Source organism: Jaculus jaculus, chromosome 3 (genome assembly GCF_020740685.1).
Source record: "Jaculus jaculus isolate mJacJac1 chromosome 3, mJacJac1.mat.Y.cur, whole genome shotgun sequence".
NCBI classification, from domain to species: domain Eukaryota; kingdom Metazoa; phylum Chordata; class Mammalia; order Rodentia; family Dipodidae; genus Jaculus; species Jaculus jaculus.
Genome location: NC_059104.1, coordinates 60141453 through 60162012, shown reverse-complemented (window position 1 = coordinate 60162012; position 20560 = coordinate 60141453). Strand labels below are relative to the sequence as shown.

Sequence of the window (20560 nt, the reverse complement as noted above, 5' to 3'; positions counted from 1 at the left end):
CAAAAAAAACATTAAAATATAATGTGAAACTTGACTACATAGTTAAGATCTTCTATAAACCAAAAATAGAAAAAATATATATACAAGTGAAAAATTATTTACAATGGATAAGTTAAAGACCTAAGAAAGATTCCTTACAAATCAAACATACTAACAGAAAAATGGACAAAAAATATGTGAAGGCAACTCAGAGAATTAACACCTCACTAAAATTTAAAGAATGTAAGTAAATACATTTTCTTTTTGTAGATCAATACTAGAAAGAATGATAAAACTCAGTGTTAGCCAGGTGTGGTGGGGCATATCATTAATGCCAGTACTTGGGAGGTAGAGGTAGGTGGATTGCTGTCAATTTAAAGCCAGCCTGAGACTACATAGTGAATTCCAGATCATCCAGCTAGAGTGAGACCCTACCTCAACAAAACAAACACACACAAATAAAAACAATGTTAGTCTGATCTATCAAGTATGTAAATGTTTTTATGCCCCCCAAAGGCTAGTACTTTCAACACCAGTTAACATATTTGTTTATAGCAAAAAAAAAAAAAAAAATTGATCAGATCAACATTTCTAGAAACAGTTTAGTCTCAATCATCACACTTTGATACTGCATTTCACATCCATAAATTGAACCTCTAGGGAAGAAACACATGGAAAGATATATACATGATATGCTGCAGCAATTCTTTGTAACTGAAAAGCCCCCTCAGATGATTTTTAAAACTAGTCTTACTATATTGCCCAGGCTGATCTCAAACTCATTATTATGTACCTCAACCTCCAGAGCAGCTGGCATTGCAGGCACGCACCACTGTGCCCAGCTTTGCCAGGCTTTCGACTGAAATAAAATTATTAAACTTTTGTGACATGTTATAAAAAAGTAAAAGTTACTTGGATTATTTCACCCTTTCATTAGTTTTTTTATGTATGCCCAGCCCACAGCCTGCATGCATGCATCCTAGGAGAGTTATGATGCAGCCGGACAACATAGTTGTAGATGTTATGGTGCAATGTCAAAAGGCTGGAACTGCTGCAAGCAATCTATTGTTATTTTATTTTTTTGGTTTTTTCAAGGTAGGGTCTAGCAGTATCCCAGGCTGACCTAGAATTCACTATGGAGTCTCAGGGTGGCCTCGAACTCACGGCAATCCTCCTACTCTGCCTACCTAGTGCTGGGATTAAAGGCGTGCACCACCACGCCTGGCTACTGGTGAAAACAATCTAAATGAAGACCATAAAGAAATTAAACAACAGTAACTATCTATTACTTATGGGCCATCACTATAATCTGTAAAATAATGGGTCTTAATTTTAATAAACATATGTGGTTATAGACCCAGCAAAATGTAATTGTTGACTGTGAAGTCTGTTCTTATCCACTGTAACCACTAACAATGATGTATACCCTTAACCATGTAAAAAGAAAGATATACTATACATATCACTGGGGTAGAGGAGGGGCAACACCCATTAAACAGACCATAAAAAAAGTTGTAGGGCTAAGGAGATGGTTCAGGGGTTAAAGACATTTGCTCAAAGATATGCACACAGGGCTGGAGAGATGGCTTAGCGGTTAAGCGCTTGCCTGTGAAGCCTAAGGACCCCGGTTCGAGGCTCAGTTCCCCAAGTCCCACGTTAGCCAGATGCACAAGGGGGTGCACGCGTCTGGAGTTCGTTTGCAGAGGCTGGAAGCCCTGGCGCGCCCATTCTCTCTCTCTCCCTCTATCTGTCTTTCTCTCTGTGTCTGTCGCTCTCAAATAAATAAATAAAAAATGAACAACAACAACAAAAAAGATATGCACACACACACACAAAAAACAAAACAAAACAACACAGTAAAATAGTGTTAAATTTGGCTGCAGCGTTAGTCAACTATGTAGACATAGTTATAAACATAAAGACAATTGCAAAGTGATACATCCATTTGGAGTTCAATTACATGAGCAAAAGGCCATGTGTATTCTCTCTTGCAAATAAATAAATATTTTTAGCTGGGCATGATGGCGCATGCCTTTAATCTCAGCACTCAGGAGGCAGAGGTAGGTGGATCACTGTAAGTCTGAGGCCACCCTGAGACTACATGGTGAATTCCAGGTCAGCCTGGGCTAGAGCAAGACCCTACCTTAAAAAACAAAACAAAACAAAAATTTAAAAAAAAAAACAACTGCAGGCCAGACATGGTGGCACACCCCCATTAATCCTAGCACTTGGGATGCAGAAGTAGAAGGAATGCTATGAGTTCAAGGCCAGCCTGGGACTACAGGGTAAGTTCTAGGTCAGCCTGAGCCAGGGTGAAATCCTACCCCTAGAACCAAAAAAAGGGCTTGAATGATGGCTCAGCAGTTAAAAGGCACTTGCTTGAAAAGTCTGGCAGCCTGAGTTCAATTCTCCAATGTCCATGTAAAGACAGATGCACCAAGTGGCATATGCATTTGGAGTTCGTTTGCAGTGGCATGTAGCCCTGGAGCACCCATTGTCTGTTTCTCTCTACTTGCAAATAAATAAATAAATAAATAATTTTTAAAAAGAATGGACTGGAGGGATTGCTTAGTGGTTAAAGGCATTCACTTGCAAGGCCTGACAGCCAGGGTTTCATTCCCTAGTACCCATATAAGTCCAGATGCACAATGTGGCACATGCACCTAGAATGCATTTGCAGTTTGGGTTTATACTAAGAACACTCAAACTGAAGGCATTCTGGAAATGAATCATTTACCTCACTTAGAGATAGGACTATATGATGATAAAAGTAGGTTTATGTATAGTTGACATGAATAAAAGATAAAGTATGAAGGGGCTGGAGAGATGACTAAGTGGTTAAAGGTGCTTGCTAGCAAAGCCTGTTGGTCTGGGTTCAATTCCCCAGTGCTCACATAAAGCTAGATACACAAAATAGCATATGCATCTGGAGTTCATTTTTAGTGGCAAGAGAGCTACCATGTCTATTCTTCCTCAAATAGAAAAAAATTTTTTTTAAAGATGAAACATGAAATGCAAAACAAGAAATGGGGAGAAGGCTCTGTGGACAGAGTGCTTGCTGCACAAGCTTGAATACCCAAGTTCATCCCTCCAGACCCCATGTCAAAACTAGAAGCTATGATAGGAAACAGAAAACACAAGACTTTTCCAGAAGCTCATGAACCAGCACAGTGGTGAACAAGAACAAGAACGAAGAGACCCTGCCTCAAATGAGGTGGAAGGTGAGGACCAAGCAGAATAAGTTGTCCTCTGACCTTCAAAATGTGGCCGAACACATACATACATTAAAAAAAAAAAAAGCTGGGTGTGGTGGCCTTTAATTCTAGCACATGGGAGGCAGAGGTAGGAGGATCAGGGTGAGTTCAAGGTCACCTTGAAACTACATAGTGAATTCCAGGTCAGCCTGAGCTAGAGTGAGACCCTACCTCGAAAAACCAAACCAAAACAAACAAAAAAATCGCTGAGCGGAATGGCTCAGTGGTTAAGGCACCTTCCTGCAAAGCTTAACAACCTGGGTCTGATTTTCCAGTACCCATATAAAAGCCAGATACACAAAGTGGCACATTTATCTGGAGTCTGTTTACAGTGGCTATAGGCTCTGGCATGCTAATTCTGTCAGTCTCTCTCCTCTATCTCTCTCTGCTTGCAAATACTTTTTTTTTTTTAAAAAAGGAAAAAACTTTAAAAGAAAAAACTAAGCAAGACAGGCATGTCTGTAATTTCAACACTCAGGAGACTTAGGTAAGAAAGTGCAAATCTGAGAGTTCAAGGCTAGCCTTGGCTACACAGGGTGATGCTGTCTCACAACCAAAAGCATAAAAAAGGTCCAGGGAAATGGATAACTGGGTAAAAGCACTTGCTATGCAATCATGCACCTTGAGTTTAGATGCCTGGAATCAATCATGGCTGGATATAGCAGCAAGACCATCTCTAATCCCAGTGCTGCTATGGTGAAAATCCCTGGTTGTATACAGCAGCAACCAGCAAAGAAAGCCTGCCTCCAACACCCAAGGATGTCCTCTGACCTCCATCTATGTGCTATGGTGCATGCCTGCTCACACTCACAAAAATATACACACAAATACATATTGAAAAAAAGAAAAGGGATGCCAGGCATGGTAGTGCACGCCTTTAATTACAGTACTTGAGAGGCAGAGGTAGGAAGACTGCCATGAGTTGGCGGCCACCCTAAGACTATATAGTGAATTCCAGGTCAGCCTGAGCTATACCAATACCCTACCTCGAAAAACCAAACTCTTCCCCCCTAAAAAAAAGAAAGAAAAGGGCTGGAGAGATAGCTCAGCAGTTAAGGTGCTTGCCTGCAAAGCCTAATGACCTGGGTTTGACTCCCCAGTATTGCATGTAAAGCTAGATGCACAAAGTGGTGGATGCATCTGGAGTTCATTTGCAGCAACTAGAGGACCTATCTTTCTGTTTCTCTCTCTCTTTTCTGTTTTTTCTTTCTTTTTTACTATTTATTTGGGGGAGGCACACACAGACAGAGAGAAGGGGCATGCAAGGGCATCTAGCTACTACAAATGAACTCCAGACGCATGTGCCCCCTTGTGCATCTGGCTTACATGGGTCCTGGGGAATCAAGCCTCGAACTGGAGTCATTAGGCTTCACAGGCAAGCACTTAACTGCTAAGCCATTTCCCCAGCCCTCTCTCTCTTCTTTCTATCTCTCTCTGTTTGCAAATAAATATACATATTATGTATATACAAAGAAATAAGAAGGAAGAGAGCTATGATATATTAAAAAAAAAACAAAAAACACCTTGGACTGGAGGGATGGCTTAGCGGTAAAAGTACTTGCTCACAAAGCCAAAGCCTAAGGACCCAGGTTTGATTCCCCAGATGCACAAGGTGGCATATGCATCTGGAGTTTGTCTGCAGTGGCTGGAGGCCCTGGAGCACCCATTCTCTCTCTCAAATGAATAAATAAAAATAAAAATAATTTATAACAACCAACCAACAACACAAAAGACCTGACACTCAGCCTAGCGTGGTTATACATGTCTTTAATCCCAGCACTTGGGAGAGGCTGAGTAGAAGGTTGGCCATGAGTTTGAGGCCAACCTGGGACTACATAGTGAATTCCAAGTCAGCCTGAGCTAGAGGAAGACCCTACTTCAAAAAGAAAAAGAAGAAAAAGCAAAGCGCAAGACTATTCCATACGTAAAAATAAAAGCATGGCATATGGTGTCACTGCAAGCAGGTCTGCTGTTTTACCTGACTCTAGGCCAAGCCTCTTCAAATCCTCTTGGTACGCTTTCAGGGCAGCTGCCTCCATTGCAGCAAACTCCTTGGATGCCTTTTCCTCTTCCTTTGCCTTATCCAAGCTTTTTTGTTTAATCTATATAAGACAAGTTTAAAAGTTTTAGTGAGAGAAAGGATTGGTATTTATATAAAAATTAACTAAGAAACACTTTAAATTACCTCACTGATCCTCTTTGCCACATTTTCCTTGTGATTCTTTCCTCTTTCATGAAATTCAACACTCTTAAAAATGAAAACAGGAAAATCATAAGCATTATTGACAGCAAACAAATATTGTAAATATAAGAATAGAGCACAACTAAAAATAAAATTGAAGACAAAAAGTGATCAATGCAAAATGGCCTTTTTATCAAATGAATCTAGTGTACTCAACCACATTATTATGCCCACTCACTAGATTTCCTTTGGTTCTTAAATTAAGCCTATATAAACTACATTAATGGTAGAAAAATAGAAATATCCTTTATAATTAATCTAGTGAATGATAAAGTAAATAACAATGATAACTCAAGACATGAAGTCAAAAGTGCAGGAGAAATTTTTTCAAGCAAACATCTTAGAGCTGGAGAGATGGCTCAGTGCTTAAAGGTGCTTGCTTGCAAACCCTGCCAGCATGCTTTCAACTTCCCAAACCATACATCTAAACTAAACACAAAAAGTGGTGCAAAACATCTGGTGTTCGTTTACAGTGTGGTAAGAGGCCCTGGCACACCCATATACACAAACACATGCAAATAAATGAATAAGAAGAAACCTTTCAGGTGGATGACGCGGCTTACACCTGTAATCCCAGCACTGGGGAGGCTGAGATAGGAGGAACCTGAGATGCATTCCAGGCCAGCCTAAACTACCTACATAGACTGTGTATCAAAAATATCCAAAAATGCAAACCACCTCTGTGTCAAATGTCAAACCAATAAAATTTTACTGTTGTTTTCGCTACCTGGTGACATCAGGAACACTATCTTTAAAGAATTAGTCTTCAAAAGATTAAGAAAAATAGATACTTGGGGCCAGGGAGATGGCTCAACAGTTAAAAATGCTTGCTTTCAAAGTGTGGTAGCATAGGTTCAATTCCCCAGTACCCATATAAAGCCTGGCACATGCACATGGAGTTTGTTTGCAGTGGCTAGAGGTCCTAGCTAGTCCATTCTCTCTCTCTCTCAATAAATAAATAAATAAATAATTCACTTTTCTTTAAAAAGCGTGTTTAAAAATTCCCAAAATATAAAAAAAAAAATCTCATGGGCTGGAGAGATGGCTTAGTGGTTAAGGCGTTTGCCTGTAAAGACAAAGGATTCTAGTTTGACTCTCTAGGATCCATGTTAGCCAGATGCACAAGGGGAGCATACATCTGGAGCTTGTTTGCAGTGGCTGGAGGACCTGGCATGCCCATTCTTCCTCTCTCCCTCTCTAATAAATAAATAAATACATAAAAGATATTTTTTAAAAATCTTGTACAATGTGGCAATGGTAAAAAAATGTAAACTCACAAGTAATTGTATAAAGATTTGATCTAGAAATCTCATTTTTAGAGATTCATACCATATATGTGCTGGCAATAAATTAAATTTATTTGAAAATGAAATTTATATGAAAAGAAAATGATGTAATACCTAGCAATACTGTTTGTACAAATGATCACGATTTCATCTATTAATTTAGTACCTGCACATTATTATGTCATGCGAGAAGGCAAATTCAACAGTGGGTTTTACATCTTAAAAGGTTGAATCTAGACTTAACAATAATAATGTATGTTGCAGAGTTGCTATTTTTATATTTTATGAGAAGGAATGATGATATTCTCTCAAGCTCAAAACTCTAGATCAAACATTTATGTCGGGAGCTGGAAATATAAAAGAAAAGCTATAATAACGTTCCTTTATATATAATGAGTTTCATAAACATAGATGAGATTACACCACTTATTTTCTCCTCAAAGGTCATAGAAATCGTTTGGCTTTATAACCAAATTTAAATTGATGAAAAGGAAGCAGGCGCAGAGCCTCATAAGGGAAATAAGACAGCAGAAATCTTTTGATGTTTTGAAGAATCAAGAGTAGCGCATATTGAGAAATTGCAGAAGACACTAGAAAGTGGAGAAACATCCCTTGTTCCTGGCTTGGGAGAATCAATATCGTGAAAATGGCAATCTTACCTAAAGCAATCTACACATTTAATGCAATCCCTATCAAAATTCCAAAGGCTTTCTTCATGGAAATAGAAAAAACAATCCAAAAATTCATTTGGAATCATAAAAAACCTCGAATATCTAAAATAATACTGAGCAACAAAAAAGAGGCTGGTGGTATCACCATACCTGATTTTAACCTATACTACAGAGCCATAGTAACAAAAACAGCATGGTACTGGCACAAAAACAGACATGTAGATCAGTGGAACAGAATAGAGGACCCAGATGTAAGCCCAAGTAGCTATAGCCACCTGATATTCGATAAAAATGCCAAAAATACTCATTGGAGAAGAGACAGCCTCTTCAACAAATGGTGTTTTGAAAACTGGATAAATATCTGCAGAAGGATGAAAATAGATTCTTCTCTCTCGCCATGCACAAGAATTAAGTCCAAATGGATTAAAGACCTTAACATCAGACCGGAAACTTTGAAACTGCTAGAGGAAAAAGTAGGGGAAACCCTCCAACATATTGGTCTTGGCAAAGACTTTCTAAATACAACCCCAATTGCTCAGGCAATAAAACCACAGATTAACCACTGGGACCTAATGAAATTACAAAGATTTTGCACCGCAAAGGACACAGTGAAAAAAGCAAAGAGGCAACCTACAGAATGGGAAAAAATCTTCGCCAGCTATATATCTGATAAAGGATTAATATCTAGGATATACAAAGAACTCAAAAAGTTAACTAATAAGGAATCAAACAGGCCAATCAAAAAATGGGCTAAGGAGCTAAATAGAGAGTTCTCAAAGGAAGAAATACGAATGGCATATAAGCACCTAAAATGTTCTACGTCACTAGTCATCAGGGAAATGCAGATTAAAACTACATTGAGATTCCATCTTACTCCTGTCAGATTGGCCACCATCATGAAAACAAATGATCATAAATGTTGGCGGGGATGTGGAAAAAAAGGAACCCTTCTGCACTGCTGGTGGGAATGCAATCTGGTCCAGCCATTGTGGAAAACAGTGTGGAGGTTCCTAAAGCAGCTAGAGATTGATCTACCATATGACCCAGCTATAGCACTCCTAGGCATATATCCAAAGGACTCATCTCATTTCCTTAGAAGTACATGCTCAACCATGTTTATTGCTGCTCAATTTATAATAGCTGGGAAATGGAACCAGCCTAGATGTCCCTCAACAGATGAGTGGATAATGAAGATGTGGTACATTTATACAATGGAGTTCTACTCAGCGGTAAAGAAAAATGAAGTTATGAAATTTGCAGAAAAATGGATGGACCTGGAAAGTATTATACTAAGTCAGGTAACCCAGGCCCAGAAAGCCAAGCGCCACATGTTCTCCCTCATATGGGGATCCTAGCTACAGATGACTGGGCTTCTGTGTGAGAATGAAAATACTTAGTAGCAGAGGCCAGTAAGTTGAAAAGGAGACATAAAGGGTGGAGAAAGGAAGGGAGGAGGATACTTAATAGGTTGATATTGTATATATGTAATTACAATGATTGTAATGGGGAGGTAATATGATTGAGAATGGAATTTCAAACGGGAAAGTGTGGGGGTGGGGAGGGAGGGAATTACCATGGGATATATTTTATAATCATGGAAAATGTTAATAAAAATTAAAAAAAAAAAAAAAAAAAAAAAAAGAGTAGCGCATATTAAAGCGGTTTGTAAACCATGAACTTAGATCAAAAGGCAGCAAGTCACATGAACACATTAGTATGTCTTGACAGTGGAGTCTTCATACAGGCCTATTGTCTGCTATCCAGCATTTGCAGTAATCACAGAATTTCTTTGGTTGTGACTTCCAGTAGTCGGCCCTGAAAAAGGGAAAACAAATGTAAGTCAGTTTAAAACTTAGCTACAATTTTGTACTTTATTACTCTCTAACTTCAAAATTTATGTGCGAGCTACTGCACTTAGTCTTAACAAAGCACCTGCTGCACTAGTTAGGAGGCTGAATCAATCGAGCGCAATTCTGTTGCCTGTAGAAACCGCCACCACGGATTTACTGTAAAATGCTTTAACTAGGGTCCTTCCAGTTTTCCTTGTTACTGTCATCAGTATGAAGGAACATGAACGCATCGTCTCAGAGAACACTTGTCCTTCCGTTTTGTGAGCGTGCTGTAGTGCAGGCCCGAGGAAGCTCGACATTTGCTTGGCATCAAGTGATCTTCCGCAAGCGTACCAAGCACAAGAGTACTCCGGGAGAAGACCGGGCGACTCCTAGGCTGGACCAATCTGTTTTCCCGGGTGCAAAGCGAGCTGGCAACGCCCGGGAGCGCGCCCAGAGTCAGGACGACACGCGCGGGCCGGGTGGCGGCGGAAGCGCAGCCCCGCGCCCGACCTCGCCATGCCGGGATCCCGCTCGACGGCGGCGGAGCCCGCGATCGCTGCCCGGGGCAGCGGCGGGGCGGAGCAGCGGCCGGGCGTCGGCCCCGCGCGAGCCCGTCACGCCCCCCGGCCGAAGGCGGCAGCCGCCGGGGCCGGGGCCAAGGCTAGGCCCGAGGCAGAAACTACGCGTCCTTGTTCGCGGCCCGACACCCAACTCACATGACGGCGCCCGCCGCTCCGCGCGTCGCCGGGGGTCCCGACGCCCACTCGCGCTCTCCAAGCTGGGACAGGCAGTCCTGGGTCTCCTTCCCCGTGCGCGACGGTCCGCCGTTCCCAACTACGGGTGCCCGGAGGACCCAATCTGCGTTCGAGTTCGCGTCCTCTTCCCCTCCCCCTACGGGGCGGTACTCCAGGCTCCCGGGAGGTGGGGTCGGTATAAAGAGGTTGAGGTCACCCAGAAGGGACGGAGGCGCGACGGGACGGGAGCAGCGCAGCCTTCCCAAGCCCTGGGCACCGTCCCACCCGTCCTCGCTCCTCCCCTGGGATCTGGCACCTCCAGCTCGCCTCCGGGGCTCGCTGGCTAGAGGCCGAGGAGCTCGCGCGCAAACAGCTGTCGCCCGGACGCCGCCGCCCTCAACTTTGCCAACTTGTCCGCACGCACTGTGGCCGGCGGCGGCGTTGAGAGAGAGCCGGGAGAAGCCGCTGCTGCTGGCCCGCGGCGCCGGAGGCGTGCAGCTTCGCCTCAGAACTTTCCAGCGGCGCCGCTCGGCCCCTCCCCTGTGCGCGACGTCCGCGCGCTCCGTCGGGCTCGTCCCCGCGTAGGCAGCTGTGGCGGCGGCGGCGGCTCGGGCGGCGCAGAGGCGGCGGCGGCGGCGGCGGAGTGGCCGCGCTGGAGAACAGCGTTAGCGGCGGCGGCGGCAACGGCCTTACGCTCGTCAGGTGGGTTTTGGCGGTGCGCTCACCAGCGCTTCCCATATGGTCTAGCGGTTAGGATTCCTGGTTTTCACCCAGGCGGCCCGGGTTCGACTCCCGGTATGGGAATTAGGCGACACTTTTGGAAACCGAGTGTTGGAGACTGATGATTTTGTTCTCAGCCGCTCTAGGTAACTTTGTCCTGTCTGGGCCGGGTGAGTGTTTGGAAAAGCACCGTGGTTGTTGGTCTGCAGTTCTCCCCCCAGCCCCCTCACCCCCCGGCCCAGTGCGCTGTCGTCTCTGCCGGTGGGGAAGGAGTTTCACTTTCTCATCGTTGGCGGCTCCGGGCCCTCTGCCCCGTACTTTTCCAGACGCTCCGGAGGTGATGATTAACCCGGGCCTCGCGTTATCTCCTCCCCGAGCCCCCCTCGGGCACACCCTGCCCGGCCGCCCCCTTCCGCCGGCCCCGGGAGTCGCGGAGGGCGTGCCCTGCCTGCGCGGCCCCTCCGCGCCCGGCCGCCCGGGGCGTGCCCCGGCCCCTCGGAACACCCGGCCCGCGCTCAGCCGGCTCGCCGACCCGGGCGCCGCAGCCGTCCTGCGGGGAAGGAAAACGCCCCTGTGCTGAGACGTCTTTAAAGAGCCTGATGTTCTTGAGCGCCTCTCATTAAAAAAGAAAAAAAAATCCTGTGTTGGAGGTGGAGCTTCAGGGAGAAAATTCGCCAGAGACTGGGGAGGGGATGTTACAACAAAGTTTCACTGTGTTTTTAAATATAGAAGCTCTGTGTTTATTACAAAGAAGGGGCAGCTGTGTCAGCATGTGAGCTGTAAACGAAACAAAAGCGTTATCTTCAGTGCTAGTTGGAATTAGAAAATAGCGTTAGCTATAATGTTTAGTCTATTGGGCCTCTGGGAACTTACTTGCTAAGAAGGAAAAAATGACTCTTGTGGGTGAGTTTCTGGCCAGGGGCATTACTAATAGCAGAACTTTCGGTTGGTTGTGTGTTCCCAAACAATTTTTGTAGCTTTAACTACACATTTGAGTTTGAAAATGACCTGTTAAAGTGAACTGCATGATTAAAGATTAATTAGCTCTACGTTGTTAAAAAAAAAAGTGTGGGGAGAATCTCATATCAAAACTACCGATATTTTAAATGATTTTCATGTTTACTCATGCCAGGCATCGCCAAGTCTTAGGGAGGCTCAGGTGCTTCGTGTTTGTGGGAAGAGGTGAAGACATCACGTTTTGGCTCTTGGGATTAGCTTTGGGACATTAGAGAGCTTTTACCTACTGGCAACTCTAGTTTTAGAGTTGTGAATTCCTTTTCTTCTTGTTGTTTTGATTTTATTTAGGGGGGGGGGAGGTTTGCAGGGTCTTTTTCTGTAGCCTAGACAAGACCTGAGTTTGTAATCCATAAGGCCTAACTTAGATTCTGTGAGGAGAGGTTGATGGGGTGGTTGAGATAGGGTTTCATGTAGCCAAGTAGACCTTCAACACAATATGTAGGTGAAGGTACCTTTGAACTGATCCTCCTGCCTTTGCCTCTGAAGGCCGTGTCACCATGCCTGGCTAGATGATGATGATGATGATGATTTTGTTTTTTCGAGGTAGGGTCTGACTCTAGCCTAGGCTACCTGAAACTCACTCTGTAGCCTCAGACTCAATTTGAACCTCTTAAGTCATGCTTTCCAAGTCTCTTCTTGGCTGGGACTAAGGGTGTGCATCACCATGCCCTGTGAGATTTTTTTTTTTTTTACATAGGGTCTCACTCTAGCCCAGGCTGACCTGGAATTCACTTTGTAGACTCGGGATGGCCTCCATCCTCCTAAATCTGCCTCCTGACTGCTGGGATTAAGGGCATGTGCCACCACGCCCTGCCTTTGGAGATGCTTGATGATACATATTAGTTCAAATTTTATATACACTTGTGAGGTTTGTTTATTCTTTTTTTGTTTGTTTTTGGAGGTAGGGTCTCACTGTAGCCCAGGCTGTCCTGGAATTCATTCACTAAGGAGTCTCAGGGTGGCCTCGAACTCACGGCGATCCTCCTACCTCTGCCTCCCGAGTGCTGGGATTAAAGGCGTGCGCCACCACGCCCAGCTGTTTATTCTTAAATAGGTAATGGAAGTGGAAAATTTTCATTTACGTTTTGTGTGCTATGCCATTAAAAAACAGTTACTAGCTAGGTGTGGTGACTCACGCCTTTAATCCCAGCACTCGGGAGGCAGAGGTAGGAGGATCGCCGTGAGTTCGAGGCCACCCTGAGACTCCTTAGTGAATGAATTCCAGGACAGCCTGGGCTACAGTGAGACCCTACCTCCAAAAACAAACAAACAAACAACAACAACAACAAAAAACCAGTTACTAAAAAATTAGTTCTGGATTTGGAAGAAAAGACATCCACTGTTTTATCTCCAGAGAAGCTTGATACACTCTGTTAAATAATGCTACCTTAAAGTGAGCAGTAATGGCAGCTGGTCATACTCTATATTTGGGGTCAGTTGAGGGGAGTAGTTGGATGACATTCCTGTCCAAAGCAAGAGACCCTATGTGCAGAGGTAAGGAATCAGTTCTACTCAGGAAAAAGGACTAGAGAAGAGGCGAGGAGAGGAGAGTATTTGCTCTGGACCTTGAAGAACTGGTTGGATCTCTCCTAGTGGGTAATGTGAATCATAAAACCCTAGGTGGAAGGGAACTAGCACCCTAAGACAGCAGAGCAGTCTGGTGTGGTAACAGCACTAGGCGCCTGGAGGGAGGGCCCTGGGAGATCAAGCTGGGAAGGTCGGACTTTAAAACTTGACAATTTTGACTATGCAGCAGGCTCTCACTCGTGCTCTCTCTCTCTCTCTAATGAAAGTGACCTTTCTCTCACCGGTATTTTCATAACTTTTCCCTCTTTTTTTTTTTTTTTTTTTAGTTGTGAGACTGGATCTCACTATTTAGCCTAGGCCAACAGGTGTGCCATTACCACACCCAGCTTTGTCTTTTTGAAAAGCTTGAATGTAGCTGTGATATGAAAAAAAAAAAAAAAATCTTGTTTGAAAGGATTCAGAAGGGGCTGGGTTCAGTTCCTCAGAACTCATGTAAAGCCAGACACAAAAAGGTGGCACATGTATCTGGCATTAGTTTGCAGTGGCAGGAGATGCATATTAATAAAATTACTTTTAGGGCTGGTGAGATGGCTTTGCAGTTAAAGCATTTGTCTGCAAAACCAAAGGAACCCGGCTCAATTCCCCAGGACCCACACACATAAGCCAGATGCACAAGGTGGTGCATACATCTGGAGTTCGTTTGCAGTGGTTAGAAGCCCTGATGTACTATAAATAAATATGTTTTTTAAACTGGGCGTTGTGGCCCATGCCTTTAATCTCAGCACTCAGGAGGCAGAAAGAGGAAGATCATTGTGAGTTTGAGGCCAGCCTGAGACTACAGAGTGAACCCAGGTCAGCCTGGACTAGAGTGAGACCTGACCTAAAAAGAATTTTTTTTTTTTTAAAGATTCAAAAGTAAAGGAGCATGCAGAATATCTTTGTTGTTGTTGTTTTTGAGGTAGGGTCTCACTCTAGCCCAGGCTGACCTGGAGCTCAGTCTGTAGTCCAGGCTGGCCCTTGAACACACAAGTGATTTTCCTACCATTGTCTATGCTGGTATTACAGGTGTAAGCCACTTTAGCTGGGATTTGCTTATTTTAAAATTTTATTATTATTATTTTGGGTTTTCAAGGCAGGGTCTCATTCTAGCCCAGGCTCACCTAGAATTCACTATGTAGTCTCAAGGTGGCCTTGAACTCATAGTGATCATCTACCTCTGCCTCCCAAGTGCTGGGATTAAAGGCGTGCACAGCCACACCCAGTATGCTTATTTTTTTTTTTTAATATGAGCTTGATATTCCAAGACAGTTGCAAATTATTGTCAGCAAGGTATACTTGATAAGTTAGGATTCATTCATATGTTGTGTTGTTTTATGAAAACACCATTGGCAGCCATGTTTGAGGTGTTCTCAAAACCACTGGACAGTGCTGATTTATCCAAATAGTCTCCATAATATCTACTACTGTCAGGTGCAATCAGAAGACATATGAACACATGCGTTTATTATTTGCAAGGAGAAAGAGAGAGGAGAATGGGTGCTCCAGGGCCTCTTGCTACTGTTAAACAATAGGACCTGGGCTGTCAGGCTTTGCAGGCAAGTGTCTTTATCAGCTGAGCATGTCTCCAGCCCTGAATACATGTATTTATAGAAATGTAAGAGATGAGGAAACAAGGCATGTTGGGCCATATTCAAGGACCTTACTAGGGCCTCTGCTTACCTCCCCAACTTGTATCTACCTATTCTGTCTTTTCATTACACTTTGGCCACATTGACTTTCTGTTTGTTTCTTGGATATGTCAAAATTTTTTTTTTTTTAGTATTTTACTTTTATTATTTATTTATTTGAGAGAGAGAGAAAGAGAATGGGTGCACCAGGGCCTCCAGCCACTGTAAACAAACTCCATACACATTCCATCTTGTGCATGTGGCCTACATGGATCTTGGGGAGTCAAACCTGGTTCCTTTGGCTTTGCAGGCAAGCCTTAACCACTGAGCGAGCATCTCCCCAGCCCTCAAAATTATTTTTGACACACTTTTATTACTTAGTACACTGCCTGGAAATTTTTCAAGATTTGTCTCACAGGTTGGCCTTACCTTCTCAGAGTAATCATTTTTTCAGATCACCCTAAATAGAGACTGTTAGTTTTTTCAAGGTAGGGTCTTACTCTAGCCCAGGCTGGTTTCAAATTCAAACCAATCCTCCTACTTCTGCCTCCCCAGTGCCGGGATTCAAGGTGTGTGCCACCATACCCAGCAAGACTCTCTTCTTTAGCTAATTTTGTTTTTTGTTTGTTTTTTTCTTTTGGTTTTTCGAGGTAGGGTCTCACTCTAGCTCAGGCTGACCTGGAATTCACTATGAAGTCTCAGGGTAGCCTCGAACTCACAGTGATCCTCCCACCTCTGCCTCCCAAGTGCTGGGATTAAAGGCGTGTGCTATCACGCCCGGCTGTTATTTGTTTTTTTGAGGTAGGGTCTCACTCTAGCCCAGGCTAACCTGGAACTCATTGTGATCCTACTACCTCTGCCTTTCCAGTGCTGGAATTAAAGGCATGTGCCACCACGCCTGGGTTTAGTTACTGTTTATTTATTTATTTTTTTGGTTTGTTTGTTTGAGCATTTCTTACTATATGCAGATATCTTATTCCATCAGAATATTAGTATGATCAGGGTATAGTGAGATCATTCAGTTCAAACCATAGGGAAACTGGAACTCATACTGATGGTGGAAATAGAGAATGGTGTAGTGACATCAGAATAGTTTGCAAGTTCTTTAAATTATTAAACAGGGTTGGAGAGATGGTTTAGCTGTTAAGGTCTTTGCCTGCAAAGCCAAAGAACCCAGGTTTGATTCCCCATGACCCATGTAAGCAAGAAGCACAAGATGGTGCATGCGTCTGGCATTCATTTGCAGTGGTTGGAGGCCTTGGTGCACCCATATTCTCTCTCTCTCAAATAAATAATTTTTTAAAATTAAAAATAAAATTACTTTATGTTATACCATTCCCATTCCTAAGGGTAAACCCAGAAGAAATGAACACATATTTACAGAAGTAGTATTCATGAGGAAAAAGTAGAAATAGCGCAGCTGCCCATCAACTGAAGAATAAATGTATATCTGTACAATGGAATGCTATGTGGCAAAAAAAAAAAAAAAGATGCAGTGATTCATACCATGACATGGCTGGAGAGATAGCTCAGCAGTTAAGGAACTTGCCTACAAAGCCTAATGACCTGGGTTCAATTCTCCAGTACCCATGTAAAGCCAGATGCATAAAGTAGTTTATTAATCTGGGGTTCATTTCCCGTGCCAAGCCCATATTCATATTCTCTCTCTCTCCCTCCCTCCCTCCCCCCCCCCCTCTCTCTCTCTCTCTCTTTCCTTGTAAACAAATAATAGAATTTTTTTTTAATTGTATGTCCAGACGTGGTGGTGCACACCTTTAATCCCAGCACTTGGGAGGCAGAGGTAGGAGGATGACTGAGAGCCATATACACAAAGTGTCATATGTGTTTGGAGTTTGTTATGTCCAGAGGCCCTGACATACCTATTCATTTTCATTCTCTCCCCTCACAATTTTTTTAAATGTCCAGAATAGACAAATATATAGAGACTAATGGTTGTGTCTATGTAGAAAGGAAATGGGAGGGTATCTGAGGTACATTAAGGAAATTGAAATTATGTTTAAGGTAATTGAAATATCTTAAAATAAGATTTTAGAGAGGTAGGAGGATTGTTATGAGTTTGAGGCTACCCCGACACTACATTGTGAATTCCAGGTCAACCTGGGCTAGAGTGAAACCCTACCTCAAAAAACTTAAAATTTTTTTTTTAGTGTGTTTATACAATTGTAAATATACTGAAAAACATGGAATTATAAACTTCTAATTTATCAGTGAAACTCTAGCTCTGAGATTATTCTAGGAATGCAGCAATGGCTCTTTAAGTAACTGATGAAAGGTTAGATGACTAGAGAGATAATTGCTCAGAAGTTAAAGGTGCTTACTAGCAAAGCCTGTTGATGCAGGTTCAGTTCTCCAGTACCCACGTAAAGTCAGATGCACAAAGTGGCCCATGTGTCTGGAATACTTTTCCCATGCCAAGGGGCTCTGGTCTGCCCATTCCCTCCCCACCTCTCTGCAAACAAATATATATATATTTGTTTATATATATATATATTTGTTTATATATACACACATATATATACACATACACATACATACATATATATATATATATTTTTTTTTTTTTTTCAAGGTAGTATCTCGCTCTAGCCCAGGCTGACCTGGAATTCACTCAGTAGTCTTAGAGTGGCCTTTAACTCATGGCGATCCTCCTCCTTCTGCCTCCCAGGTTCTAGGATTCAAGGCAAAGAAAAGACTAAACCAAAGTCCCTGAGAGTGTGCAGTTCTCCAAATTTACAATTGGATTTGTATGAGGAGAATGTGAAAGGCCTCCTCCCGCAGGAGCCTTTGATAGGGCTGTGAAGATTAGTTAGGCTTTTCTTGGTACAGATGGGGGAGGGAGACGAGGCGTTTTAAGGAAGCAGAAAGGAGCACAAATACATTAACAGTTGCTAGCACATTTTGGCTGAGCTGAGGGTACAAGTAGGATAGGAATGGAAACGAAGGCTGCAAAAATAGATTAGGGTCAGTGGGGAACATTGTTCTCTGGCTGGGCTCTGCTGTCTGCTTACCCTCCTCCTCCACCTTCAGCCATCTTTAGAGTATACTCAGTGGCTCATACTTGTAAGTGCCTGGAGGCTTCTCCCCCTATCCTTTAACATACTGTCCTGTAATTGTGGAGGGAGGACTTGAGCAGGCATGGCCCTTTTCCAGTATTCAGAAAACATTTGGTTAGCGAGGCATGGTGGCATAAGGTTTTAATCCCAGCACTTGGGAGACAGGCAGAGGTAGGAGGGTCACTCTGAGTTCAAGGCCACTCTGAGCCTACATAGTGAATTTCAGGTCAGTCTGGGCTAGACTGAGACCCTTCCTCAAATTCTTCCCCCAAAAAAGAAGAAAAATTTGGTTGATTGAATGGATGTAAATCAAGGCTCAAGTTCTGTTGAAAGCAGTTCATGTTGGAAATCCCCTTGACTCGTTATTGATCAGGAGCTTTTCAAAGGCCATGGAATTTGTGGCCTAGAAAAATGAGTTTCTAATGAAATGAATGATAGCAACATGCAAGGTGAACTAGAGAGTGATGCCTGTGGGGTCCATCCACACCTTCCCATTCCTGTTTCTACTCCCACTGTCCCTGGGTTAGGGTCTTACTGGTTGGGGTCCCCTGTAGGCAGTAACAGTCTCCAAGCAGGTCTGCTTGCTTCTCATGTCTTCCTAAACAGGGTGGCAGCAGAATAAAAAGGAATTATTTGGGCTGGAGAGATGGTTTAGCAGTTAAGCACTTGCCTGTGAAGCCTAAGGACCCCAGTTCGAGGCTCCATTCCCCAGGACCCACATTAGCCCGATGCGCAAGGGGACGCATGCATCTGGAGTTCCTTTGCAGTGGCTGGAAGCCCTGGCATACCCATTCTCTCTTTATCTGCCTCTTTGTTGCTCTCAAGTAAATAAATAAAAAGTAAACAAAAAATGTTTAAGAATGGGCTGGAGAGATGGCTTAGCGGTTAAGCGCTTGCCTGTGAAGCCTAAGAACCCTGGTTCGAGGCTTCCCCAGGACCTATGTTAGCCAGATGCACAAGGGGGCGCAGGCATCTGGAGTTCGTTTGCAGTGGCTGGAAGCCCTGGCACGCCCATTCCCTCTCTCTCTGTCTCTTTCAAATAAATAAATAAATAAAAATGAACAAAAAATATTTAAAATGTTTAAGAAAAAGGAATTATTTGAAGGGAGTATCTAAGACATCAGAAAATAAAGAATGTTAAGCAATTAGGGATGTTACACACACATTTATTTTTGATAGGACAGGAAATTTTTGCCCCAGAGGTTGGTCAGATTATTTATGCACATACCTGTATGTATGTATGAGGGGGTGGAGGCTTTACATTGGCTCCAGGGACAAAATTAAGATTAGGAGACTGCCACCTTGTGGACAATTTAATTAAAATTAAAACCAGCCAGGTGTGGTGGCACATGTCTTTAGTCCCAGCACTTGGGAGGCAGAGGTAGGATGGAGGAGGTTCATTTTCTGGAGGACAACTTATCAGTGGCTAGACCACTAAAGAACTAGGCTGGGCAGATGGTTCAGTGGTTAAAGGTGCTTGTTTGCAGAGCCTGCTGACCCAGGGTCAATTCCAAAGCCACCCACAAAAGCTAGCACAAGTGTCCAATATTTGTTTAGAGTGGCAAGAGGCCATGGTGCAAACATACACATACATAAACATACACACACACACTAATCAATCAATAATTTTTTAAAAGAACATAGATCTCCCTTCCCAGGTAACCAAGATTTCCAACAGCTCCTCAGGGTGGGGCTAATCTTTTACAGGTAAGGACAGCTGCTTTGAGTTCACAAATACAACGGCCACTTCATGTCTAGAAGACAGTGTTTGACAGCACTCCTTCCCATCCCCCAGCTCTTACATTCTTTCTGTCCCTTCTTGGGTAATGTTCCCTGACCCTAGAAGGGGTATAAATGTCAACAGGACTTTTGACTAATCAAGATTTTTCTGAAATGTCTATAGGGCACAAGCTACGTCAATAAAAGTGGAAACAGACTGAAAGGAAATCATGTACCATGTCACAAGCAGAGACACATTCTCTGTCAATTCTAACTGTCCAACAAATTACTCCAGCATTGGTTCTAGCATAATACCCATATTATAAAGAATTACTGAGCCAGGTATAGTGGTGTATGCATTTAATCCCAGAACTCAGGAGGCAGAAGTAGGAGGATCACCATGAGTTCGAGGCCACCCTGAGGCTACATAGAGAATTTCAGGTCAGTCTGAGCTAGAGTGAGACTCTACCTCGGGGAAAAAAAAAAAATGAGAAAGTTTAGGCCTATGGTGTCACTACATGAAATTCCAGCTACTCTGGAGGCTGAGGTGTTTCTCATTTGCTCAGCAATCAATGTGGGCAGTGAACATAGAGTGTCATGAAAAGACAAGTGTGGATCCTGGGGAGATGGCACAGTGGATGAAGCATTCATCATGCAAGCATGAGTACGTGATTGGGGTCCCCAGACCCCATATAGAGCCAGCCACACACAAGCATCTGTAATCTACCCAGAAACTTGCAGGCCAACCAGCCTGGCCAATACACAGTGGTGAACAATAGAAGCAATGCCTCAAACAAAGTGGAAGGCAAGATATGACATCTGAAATTGTTCTTTGATC

The 20560-nt window shown here is 43.3% G+C and overlaps 1 protein-coding gene and 1 non-coding gene across 2 annotated transcripts in view; one reads left to right on the top strand and one right to left on the bottom strand.

The window, feature by feature from the left end:
* The window catches only part of Wbp4 (WW domain binding protein 4), a 30188-nt gene extending 19657 nt beyond the window's left edge, over positions 1 to 10531 (bottom strand). The window contains exons 1-4 of the mRNA XM_012950419.2: positions 9981 to 10531; positions 9175 to 9247; positions 5419 to 5481; positions 5212 to 5335 (exon numbers count right to left, since the gene is read on the bottom strand). Coding sequence (XP_012805873.2) covers positions 5212 to 5335; positions 5419 to 5481; positions 9175 to 9247; positions 9981 to 9982 — 262 coding nt within the window. The 5' untranslated portion in view covers positions 9983 to 10531. The remainder of the gene's footprint in view (positions 1 to 5211; positions 5336 to 5418; positions 5482 to 9174; positions 9248 to 9980) is intronic.
* Positions 10532 to 10730: 199 nt separating this feature from the next.
* Positions 10731 to 10802, top strand: Trnae-uuc. The gene has a single exon. It is a non-coding gene; the product is annotated as a tRNA-Glu (tRNA).
* The last annotated feature ends 9758 nt before the right edge of the window (positions 10803 to 20560 follow it).